Source organism: Grus americana, chromosome 3 (assembly GCF_028858705.1).
Source record: "Grus americana isolate bGruAme1 chromosome 3, bGruAme1.mat, whole genome shotgun sequence".
NCBI lineage: Eukaryota > Metazoa > Chordata > Aves > Gruiformes > Gruidae > Grus > Grus americana.
The window spans coordinates 119,195,652-119,208,044 of NC_072854.1; the positions used below are offsets into that span (position 1 = coordinate 119,195,652).

Below are 12,393 nucleotides of genomic sequence, written 5' to 3' on the forward strand. Positions count from 1 at the left end.
ACATTGGAGAAGTTGGAAATGAAAGAACTCATGATTCTTTCACTTGGAGAAGCCAAATGCTTCAAATTGAGCATTTTGCTGTGCATGGAGCAGATTGCAAAACTAGGATAAACAACTCATTATATTTCATGAAATGCTGGCTACTTTAAATTAAAGCTAGTCCAGTGTAATTGATCTGACATTATTGGCCTAGACTGGACATGCAAACAGCCAGTTAAGACAACTAGCTTGGTTGACAATTAATTTCTATCTATGGATTTTACTTGGAAATTAAATTAAAAGAGAGGTATGGAATCTAGACAAAATTTTATATGAAACAGCAATATAGCCATACTAGACATTGGATACAACAAACTGATAAAATAACATGGCATGTAGTTACATATGTGGGAGACTGGAGAATTAAATGAACACGTAATCTATGGTGGATGGCAAAAAGATTTAACTGGCATGTCTGAAATCAAAATAGCTCAACAAATGGCCAAATCATGAAGTGAATTGAAAAAGATATTCCATAAGAATGCTGATAAAAAGACTGTACCATGATATTTCATTAAGTAGTGCATGCATCTTTGAAAAGCCAAAATAGGAAACAATTGTGGGAATTTTGTTTGTAAGAGGAACAGTAACACTATTCGCATTTTTCCTCCATTATGTCAGGTGTTAGTGTAAATGATGGCTCAAACAGAGAAAAATAGGAGTTTAAGAGATTTGGAGAGATGATATATTTAACAATAAGGCATTTCTGAGTTTTCTTTTTCTATGGATTGACCTAATACACTGAGATTCTATTTTGCCAAGAGTCTTCTGACACTCTTAGAACAAGGTGAACATCTCTCTGGGTGAAAATGACGATTTTACATATATACATAGGTACATATTCATACACATGTGTTTAACTGTACTGCAGCGCGTGTCATTCCTCTCATCACTATGCAATGTTGTTCTCTAAGATGAAAGTTTTCTACCTTGTTACTTCTGTAGGTTATTGTACATAACTTGCAAGCAGGGGGAAAAAACCCTCAGCTTTAGATACATAGTTTCTTTTTCATACATACTTTTTGTTGTTCTCTCTCTGCAGCAACGTTACGTTTTTCTAGTCCCCAGGCTCTCATAAAATCTCGCAGGTAGCCAAATACTGTTCCCACTCCAAAACCCAGGAAAGTAAGAACAGCAACATACATTGGTGCCTGTTCAAAGTGCTCAATAAATGTTTTTTTGTAGAGAGTTCCATTTGATATGCCATTCTTCTGAAAACACAGAACAGAAACTTGTGATTAATATATTTCATCGCATCAAAGCTTAAACCTCGAGGCAAATGTTTTTCTCCAATAAGCTACAAATTAGGAGAGACGTTTAGACCTCACGCTGTATCAGCTGATGCAACCTATACCTGAAGAGGAGGACTTTAACACTGCAGTTGTTACTGACCGCTACAACTATCTTCTATTTTCTATCCTCTCCACCAATGTCCTCAGTTGCAGGTGTCTTCAACACCACTCCCTTGTCTATTTTGAAACATGTGAAACTTATGAAAGATTGGCAATGTATTGTTGTGTAATTGGACAATTATTTCAGAGGTGATTAAATGGAAACCACAATACTCTGTTCTTGCAAGGCAGAGCTATAAAAAGGGAAGGGCAGCATTAAAAAGTCACCTACACTGCGTCTGACTCTGCTTCTGGAAGTCTTGTGTAACCCATTGCAACAACTAACCTATATACAACCCAATCTGTCTAAAATAGGGTGCTTTTACTGTGATGTTCTTCAGATCTGAGGAAGTATCCAAAACAGCTCTGATCCCATCTTCCATTTCTATTCTGATTTCACAAATACTTTTAATCATAGTTTCAGTGGTACTTCTAAGGGTACTTAAAAAAAAAAAAGAAGAAAAAAAGAGAAGAAAAAAAAGAAAAAAAAAAAAGAAGAAAAAAAAAAGAGGAGAGACACACAGACACCCTGCTTGTTGGAATTAGCCACCCTATTGCAAGCAACTTCTAGAAATTTACAACCATGTGTGGACAAAAGATTTGATCTTGAAAATATTCTAAAAATTCCGTTTTCAAATTAAAGCAGCTAAGTGTTTTAGTTGCAATCTTTTCAAACCAACTTGTGTTCAGTAGGCTTATCAGATTATTCTTTGGAAGAGAGGTAATTCCCTTATTTCTACAAAATATGATGGCATTTACAGTTACTGTCTAGTAACAGCCAACCTGTCAATTAAAAAATAACAAAATGTAATCCAGAAAAAATAGTGCCCTCTCTAAAACAAGAAAAAAAAAAAGAGAGACAGAGAGAAAAGACACAAGATATACATTTTTGAGCATATTATAAAGCAAGACTACCGACATATGAAGAAATACCATTACTACATTGCTGCCTGTGGGATGGATGAACTAAAAAAAAGTAGATTATCTATTTATGTAATGCAGCAAGCTGAAATAGAATAATCATATTAAGAACAACTGCAAATTCACAGTACTTGTCAGAGCTAGAGTATTATTGATCTTCATACTGCATTAAAATGCCTTTATCCTCAAATGATTTTTATTTCAGTAGTAACTTGCTGTCCAATCCTGGATTCACAAAGTTTTCTTGGGGGGGGGGGGAAGGTGTTGAGCACAAGATAGAATATAAAGATCTTGAAGGAAAGCCAAAAAGGGAAAAAAAATGCTGGTAAGGCTGAACAGAAACACATTTGGACTTTGGAAAGATGTATTGCCCTGCAAGGGAGAAGGAATGCAGGGCTGGCTCTCACCATATGAGGGTAGACCTTTGAAGCAATGCTACACATGCACTTGTACCTAAAGCTAATTGCTCTTTTAGGGCAACCTATTTACCATGAAAAACATATAATGAGGATGAATTAAATACACGGTCAAGTCATATTTCACATGAGCCACAACAGCTGTGTGCACACAACAACAAGATAAAGTATTTCATCAAGGATTAAGCTCAGTTGTATTACCTTACACTTGCCATGGGCTAAGAGCATACTTATGGTCATCTATGGCAACTCAGTTGACATTGTAGCCTGTCAAGCCGTGATGATGCGACAATACACCTGAGCCCGGAGGATAGAATTAGCATGATAATTCTGTTTATCAATTTTATTAAGAAACACTTTGTTGTTATGTATCTTATTGGTAGAGGAACAGGGAATCTCATATCAGACTCTTGCATTGCAAAATTCTTCCACAACAAAACTCTTTTGTTGTGGAACTCTCATTTCAGCTGCTGCTGTTTTATGCAGTCAGCATGACATATGTATTTAAACACATAACTGTTATCACCTACACCACTGTCACCTACCCTTAACACAAATAGCTAGTAGTAAACGACATCAGTAGTAGTAAAGTACTAAGCCTCAGGATTGGAATAACCAAAACAAGTGGATTTGCTGCTTCTGCAGAGCGGTAATGCGGATGCTTTTGTGCAGCACTTCAAGCACTGGGGTACGGGTGACTTGAGCATCATGAGGAAGTTCGCAATTTCAGCCAACCTAAATGATCAGTGGATGAATGATTAATTGCCATTTTGCATTACATTACTGTTGACTTTTTACATGTTATAGAGTTTTATTTGAGAAGAAAGAGGTCTAATTGGAGACTGTGCATTTAGAGCACCTAGACAGTGAAGGCAGATGTAATTAAGCTGTTGCTGGCACCAAAAATCAAACACAACAGATCTACAAATGCCTGAAATGATTCAGAGATCACTAGTTACACTAGTTGCACACTGGCTGCTCTGCTGAATTGTACACTCACAAATATATTATTATCTGTAATAGCGCCTGTAGTAGAAAATACATTTTCTAGCTCCATACCTCAACTGTAGCAATCCTAAGTAGCAGATGAGTAGGCAAAGATTCTAAAATAAAAAGTAAAGAATGACTCTGTCCTCAGTATATTCTCCCAACTTCCAGCAATTGGTGACTTTGAGATTTCACAAGCCTCAGATTGTGTTATCACATTTAATAGTAATCAGGGAAAAAAATATGAATTTGATCATAATTTTTGAACCCACAAATAATGTAGAAAGGAATTGTGCATTTTTATACTTGATTTAATCTTTAAAAAAGTATTTTCTTTTTTTATTATAAAATTACCCGATAATTTCAATTTGACAATTTACTTTGACCATTGCTGTCTGTTCAGTTTTCCTACTCAACCAATTACACAGCTCATAGTTTTCTGTACTTAAATGACTTATCCACTTCTCTCTTCCCAAGCTGAAGCATCTTAATCTACAAAACATGATATTTGCATGATCACCTATTTCTCCTCACCCCTTTTTCCAGACCATTGGTGAAAATGGGAGAGAGCACAGGTCCACTAAGAGATCCTTGGAGTACTCCACTCCCTGCGTCTCCCTGATCACCTTTTCAAAAATCGTATCTTATTTGTAATCCCCCATTTGCTCTGGTAAAAAGGCCAACTTAAGCAGCAGCCCAGAGTTACTCAGCAATTTTATGTTTGGCTTCCTTTAAAAATCTTGAGTAAATACCCTTTGTGGTATACTAATCCACATTTTATCGGCTTGTTTTAAAAATTCTGTTGGCATTCCAAATCAAAATAGTTTCTCAGTAGTCTGCCACAAAGTATACTTTCCAGGCACAAATGCAGGGAATCTACGAATGCAATGTAAAGACACCAAACGCAGAAAGGCTACAGACAAAATTCAAAATGAATGGCTGTTTTGCCATGGAATTTGACAAATCTAGGATTTCATTGATTTCTCAGAAATCAAAAGCACAATCAGGATATGTAACCTCTGTGTGTTGAGTCTCTGCTTAGCTTATTAGATCATGCTGCTTGTAGTCTCTTGGTACCAAAGGTCACACTGGCAGGTCAGCCTTGTAAACTCTGTAGCACGTAGTTACAGAGAACCCGTATCAGCAGATTTGGTAGTGGCCTTAAACCACAGCTCCAAATTGGTTTCCAGTAAGACATTCACAATGAGAGAATTCCTGGGCAAGATTTTGATGTCAAGGAAGTCAACAGGAGGGATGCCAATGTAGTAAAGTCAGCTTTAAGTGCAATACCTCTTAGCTCCCCATATTCCATAATTACCCAAAGTATTTTGGTACTCTCCCCTCGTGAAGAATCCCCTCCTAAATGCCTTCAGTTTTTAAAAGGGAGAAATTAACACTAACAACAAATCTAACAGTGCTATTAGGATGGGCATCAGTATAAAATACTGAATATAATGGACATATAATCTTATTATTAGAGCAAGCTATTTTGATTAACACAAATTAACCTTGAAGTCTAATAAGCACACTCCTGGCAACATCTTTATAAGGAATAGTTACAAAACATGATATTTGCATTAGCAAAGAAAAATAAAAGATAGCTATGCAATAGCATGAATAATACCTAAATATTTATTCATACTACCCTTAAAGCGAGGAGAGAATTTTTCATTGTGTTTAGGTCCTGCAGCTTCTGGAATAGTGCTAGTTGGCATGAGCCAGATTTGTATCAAGGGGAGAACTAAGAATTGAACAGCACAGACATAGTGTCACAGTACTAAACCTATGTACTGGCCCTGAGTAATTTACTAGCAAAGAGATAACCACTTATGCTGGTGTAAGTTCGGAGTAAACCTATGTGAGTGGAGTTGCATCAAGGAAACTGAGACCTGAGAACTCATGTTTTCATGCAAGTCTGTTCTGTAGAGACAACATAAACTCTAAAGCAATTCGGAAATCCCAATCTGCTTTTTGAAACCTCTCCTTAATTAAATATTTTTTGAGCTATTTTGGCCACTTCCAATACAGCAGCAGTAGGTGCAGACAGCTATATCCTTGAAATAAAACTACTGGAAGAATAATAAAGTCTTTGTCTTTAAATATAAGTTCCCCACTAGGAATAAAATCTGATCCAGAAGCAGATGAAACTTTATTTTACTGTCCCTCAGTTTAAGAAGAATGTTTCATCCATTTCTCGATCAGATTTTATCAGGTTGTTGCATACAATCTATCAAAAAAAAAAATGACTGATCTACATAAAGCTTCCAAGACAGATATGTATATGAAGAGACAGGTGTTGAAAACTGTGAACCAAGTGATAGCCACATTTGCTCAATATCTGCCAGATTTTAAGATAACATTGAAATCTTGACCAAATTAGAACAGTGCATGGCTACAGCTAAAAACTGATGGTAGAACAGACTGATAATCACTGATGGAACATCTGAATGCTTGCAGATGGTTTTGTTCTAAACAGATGTTTCCTCTCTAACATTAGAAGAAAAGCACCTGGGACAAGACCCTAAATGTAGGTGATTTTAGATGTCCTAGCATGTGTGAGACAGCCACATGGGGATAACAGGACCTAAAGATGCCTGTACCTTTCTGGAGCAGAAGCTGGGGATGGGGAGATGGGATACGGCAAGGTTCCATTTTAGCCGTGAGAAGGGTATGATCTGGCTGAATCCCACTCTGAGCTTGCCACTGGATAGTCAGTTTGAAGTGGCTGATGTGCAATTCTGTCCCCTGTGGATCATTGCCACCAGAAGGCTGGGTCTCAAAGAATAAAATGGTCAGGCTCTATGCAAACCCACCAGCTTGACTGCCATAATTATTATTATGTTTTCCCAAAGCCACCATAACTAGGCATCCATTAGACACTAGGGGAATCTTAATGATTGCATGCAGTCCCCAGGAAAAGAAAAAAGGAAGTTGAAATTATGAAAACCAGAAGTTTCTTATAATGAATATACTATTGACACAAATTGAGATTACTTCACAAATCTCTTCAGTTACTGGCAATGATATCCTTTAAGTATGTAGTTTCTTTTCTGTTACAAAACATTTCAGATCTTACAGGCTTAAGCTACTAAAACGTAAACCAAAAATGGTTACGTGGGGAATTCATAGCTCACTGAGCTATACAGAGAAGTTTTAAATTAAAAATAGTTGTGAAACTTACATGTCTGGAAGGTGCTAAAATGAAGGTTGCAGCCTCTTGCAATGTGACAAAGCCACAAGAAAGTATAATCTTTACACAACACAAACTATAAATAGCAACCAAGCCAAAAAAACTTCAGTTCTTATTACTGTGTGTCTGCAGAATCCTTGTTTAGACTGATTATTGATTTCTGCTGAAGTTTCAAGAGAAAATATATACCTGGTAGCAAGGCAATCGATAAGGACTAAAAGTAAAATTTTCAAGACTGTCCGGAGGGTTTAGGAAATATAAGACACCTTCAGAATAACTTGGGAATCCATGTGCTATTGAACTTGTCAGAGATTTAGAACTTAACAACTCAGGAAAAGTTTGCTCCCTGTAAACAGTATTAACTGCTGCTTGTTCAGTTCTGCTGCTTGAGGTTTGTATGAAGATCGACAGCACACTACAGGCAAATACCAACAAAGGTACAAAAAGACAGGATCTTCACCTTCCAGACTTGCATCATTTTTTCAGTCGAGCACAAGTGAAACTCCAGCATATTCACCTTATAACAAATTTGCTCAGCACCAAATAATCAAGTCCTGCAATGCCAACTATGACACTAATACTAAGAAAATACAGATGTGAATGACAAGCACATTAGAAATATACTGTTAAATAGAAAACATTGTTATATAATTAGGAAAAGAATACCCTTACTATATAATTTTCAGACTAACACTTTACTCTGATGCTAAAATGATACTTTTGAGTGCAACATAGGAGGTTGGGAGGATGCAGAAGACTCACTCATAAATAACATTGAGGAAGAAAAGAAGTTGGTAAATTCTAGAGACAGCAATGGCAAGATGTCCAAACTAGAACAAAGATGAACTTGGAAGGTGTACATTTAATTGTCTTAGTTTTATAAGTTTTTATGGAGATGTTTATATTCATTCAAGAATTCTCTCAGCCTGGTATGTCAGGATATGAATTTCTAGCCCTGCACAGTCTACAAGCAACGTGCATTCCGGCATCAATGAATGTTTATTTGCAACTATTAAGTAAACTGTCTACTGTGTGCAATTTTTGCAAAACCTGTAGATCAGCACATGTTTTCATCTGGTATGAATTTAGTCCAGCAAGAAGAACTGCACATTGCAGAATGATCATACTACAGTGTTTGTCAAAAGAAAAGCCACATACATTTCTTCACAGCACAGAAGATTAAAGTCACACACACAGACTTGGGGCAAATGCCAGCATCAAACCATGAAAATGCAATGTGATGATGGGGACAAAAAAATCTAAGAAAACACTACTTTGAACTGTAGTTTTCAGAAATTGCAATATAAACCATAACAGATACTAATACTATCCAATACCAACTAAAGCACTTAAATCAAACAGTAGGTGGGAGATAAAAAAATTGCATAGCAAACTCTTCTCCCAGTGGCTTTATATCTGCATATTGCAAGCAATAGCAAGAAACACTAGAAAGAAAAAGGAACTTGTATGCCTGATACAGCTATTACTGTTTGCCATTGCTCCCAGAAAATTCAAAGTGGACTCAAATCAACATAACTAGGAAGGAATGATCTTAGTAATTTCAAATTGTTGGAGACAAAACAATGAAGTTCACTACCCAGAGAGAGATTTACAAACACCAGAAGGTATTTCCTAACCTTACAGCAATTACAGAGTAGAAAGCCAGGCATGTTGAATCAGACAAAAGAACTGGATGAAACACCTAGGTTACAGTAATCCTGACATAGTTCATGGCATCAAGTTGCAGCAAGTGCTTGCTATTATTTCCAAAGCTTATAGTAAGCTACAAGATTCACACTGCGTGGCCACATTAGAATATCTCCTGTTCATTCAAATCCTATGGCTTTGGCTTTAAGTATAAACAAACAAACAAGATGATGATGAAGTGGTATCACTTCAAAGGCTGTCAGTTTCTGCACATCGCTAAGGATGATCTAACAACACAGGAAATTTTTTCCAGAAGTGATTTAGCATTTAGAAATTCATTCTATGGATCTCATATACGTTTTTGATAAGAAACTAATATTTCCTGGGATCAAGACTGTAACTGAATGGAAGGATACTTGAGGTGATTTAACTAGACTGTTAGTGATTTTGTCCAGTGTGGATTCTGAGCTAAAATCTACATGAAGCAATCCACCAACTCAATTTCCCACATGCTGATTTTGCAAAGAACACTAGAAAATGTTTTAACTAGCATCAAATTGCTCTCCCTGCAAAATGTCCTTGTGAAGAAAACACTATAGATGAACAGACAGATTTTATGCATTAACTTGTATAACTGAATCATCATTGGATCTCAGAGCATTTCCCACTATATAGTACAACAGTTTCAAACAGGGTCAGGATTTTGTACAGGTGACAAATGGAAACAGTTTAATAATGAGACGCATATCCCCTATCAGAATGGATGCGTCCCTGGACTTTCCTGGATCATGCCAAATACATCGCAAGCTTAATGTGTTTAAACTTCAGAAACAGTGTCAGGCCATCATCAGTTCCCAAGATGACAGCACCGGTTTTGATGAAGACTTCTGGAAGGTGTAATACATCAGGTCCCTTGTGAAAGGATCACAAATGTAATTTTCAGTATACACGCTTCCTACCTGAACGTTGCATATCGTTAGACTAATTTGCACATTATTCTAGTTATACTGAGAGATATGCACAGGTTAAGTTGAAACAGTGTGCCCTCTAAGACATTGCTATTATTGCAAGGAGTATCATATCATATTTCAGAAAGGTGACGACAGAGAAAATCATTGCCAATTTTGTTAATGCAATCAGAGTCTTAGCTGGATTTATGCTATCTCTTCCAAGGTAATTAACTACTTTTAAATGATATTTAAAGCCAGATCTCTTGGCATACCATGGACAGAGAGCAAAGAGAGAGATACGAGATACCATAATAAAAAAAATCACCAGTTTAATGACAGGGAAAGCAGAATTTCTCAAGAACAGCTGGGAAAAAGGCAATCAGGATTTGTGTTGCTAGTTTTACAGACAGGGGAATTAAAAACTCAGTAGGAAGATGACCATCTGGGTAGACAAGGTCCTTCTCTGAGCTAGGATAGGACTTAAGCATCAAAAAAGACCCCTAGGGAAAAAAAAAAGACATTCAGAATAAACTCACTTATTGTATAGCACATAGGTTTTTAGGACAGAAGAATTTGAGGAAGATGAGGGAGACGGCCATCCTATAAATGTGCCAAGTGTTTCGCAACACATCACAGTGGGAATAAAGTTGAGAAAATGAATAGCTTGACACCTTCAAACACAAGAGAAGCTGTCTTAAGCAAGACGACAGGAATTCATTTAAACAATAGTTAGGCAACTTGGCAGCAGTACCCATAGCATAATTAAAGTCAGATGGACTATACCAAAGCCAGCATCAGAACTGGCATACATGATCATATCAGTGCACCATTTAATTTAACAACATGACAAGGGCCGCAACCCACCTATCCTCAAATTATCTTGTGAGGACAACAAAGTTTACAGAGTAACCTGGATTCACCAACTTGTGCCCTAATGCAGAAAAGCTATGTATTTTAACAGCTGACAACCAATTACCTTAGATTTTTTTTTTTTTCCCCATCTGAAACTACAGAATCAGTAACATCCTTCTCTAGCTATTTTTTGTTTGGAAGTTATCAAGAAAAGGTGGTTTCAATCTGTTATGACTAAGTAATGCCCACCTCTACACCTATGAAGAACTCACTGGAGGACTCCTCCAGGATCCCAGAGGTGGTACAGTAGTTCTGCAAGAGGCTGTTTCTTCCCACTGATTTCAATTTCTGCCTTGTACAACTGGAAAAGATGATCTGTGCCTCGATGACTTCTTAATATCTATTTAATTGTAATGATATTCATTAACCATTATTAAATTGGCTAATTCAGTCTGAGAGCTCAAAACAAAATTGTATTCTACTTCAATTGCTTGATGATTAATAAAAAAGAATCTAGAAATAAATTGTTACAAGATTTTTTTTTTTTAGTACATCATACCTTGGAATACTCTTTATAAGTTGTTCCAGTAATTATGTAAGTCATAACACTGAAGATGAGAATGGCTGACTTTCTCTGATCTCAACCTTCTGTAACTATCAGGTTTGCAGAAATCACCCTTAAATAAATGTTCTCCTCAGCTTTTATAGCAGTCTAGGTACAAACAAAAATGTAAGTCCTCACCCTGCCGTGTACTAATTTTCATCAATAGGTCCATGTCTACCTGGAGGCAAACACCTAGAGGCTGTGGTTCTTGGCTGAAAAGACAAAGATTAGGAAAAAGAAACACACCAGAAATTCAAGAGACAGAAATCAGGTGCAAGAATATTGAGGGAAAGGGGTGACTGAAGCATGTTTTGTTGGTTCAGCAAAGACAGACACCTTTTCAAACGCACACCAGGAAGGAAAATGTCAGTTGAATTAGCCTTTGAACAATTTTAACGTGTTTTCTAAGAAAGGAATCGTGTATGCCCTCATGTTACCTCTGTCTGCAAGTACCCCTCTAGTAGCTTTTGAGTTCATAGACCAATTTCAATCAAATCAAATGGAAAAATAGAGGTCTTCAAGACATGAACTTTCCTGAAAGCTTCAGGAAAATCTGACCTTGATAGTGCAATGAGATCCAAACCCATGTGCTGAAGGAAAGACAGCAATAACTTGGCTCTTTAGCCATTCTTAGGGTCAATCACACAAACACAAGTGTAATGACCAACGAGCCAGCATCTACATAGTTCTGAGCAAGGTTCAGCACATTCTGTCTCTCGTCCATCTGGAAAGTGAGGATGTGGTAGGCAAGCTGGGATGTTCTGGGGTGGTGGAAGATGCTGGACACAAAACAAGATGAAATCAGGCTTCATTAGACACATTGCTCACGGGAAAAACCAGTTGTGGACATTTTGCAAGCCTTTGTCTTACCTCCAATGTTATTTCTTCCCATATTGCTGTGGGGCAAATTAAAAAAACAATACTCAAACCATTGCTGCACCTTGGAAGTAGTTTAAATAGACATTAGGGTATCTTAACTCAAAGTTTTCATTTATACTGATCATAAAATGATAGAAATCAAGGGATTTAGGAAAAGCAGGAAATGGAACAGCAGAATAACAGGTTTCAGGAGAGCACAACTTCACTCAGAAATAGCAGGAAACTCTATAGGAAGCAATATTAAAGTTAAAGGAGTTAGGAAAAAAACAGCCATGTCTAAAGAAAATAATGTTTAAGGCAAAAGGACAAACCACTCTAGTGCTACTAAGCAGTATGCAGGTCTCAGCTGAAGCACTCCATCCAGCTTTGGGCAATGCTTTTTGAGAAAGAAGAGATGAACCAACTGGAGAGAGCTGGGAAGAAAAGCATAAAGTCTGGTGTGATGAGGAAAGAATGAAAGAATTTGAATTGTCTTGTTTAAAGAGAAGAGAAAACTCTGATGACTGTCAGCCTATGA

At 37.0% G+C, this 12,393-nt stretch overlaps 1 protein-coding gene across 9 annotated transcripts in view; it reads right to left on the reverse strand.

The window, feature by feature from the left end:
- SPTLC3 (serine palmitoyltransferase long chain base subunit 3) overlaps nucleotides 1–12,393 on the reverse strand; it is a 203,407-nt gene that overhangs the window by 52,216 nt on the left and 138,798 nt on the right. For all 9 annotated transcript variants that reach the window (XM_054822632.1, XM_054822627.1, XM_054822630.1 and 6 more), the window contains one exon: nucleotides 1,059–1,250. In XM_054822632.1, coding sequence (XP_054678607.1) covers nucleotides 1,059–1,250 — 192 coding nt within the window. The remainder of the gene's footprint in view (nucleotides 1–1,058; nucleotides 1,251–12,393) is intronic.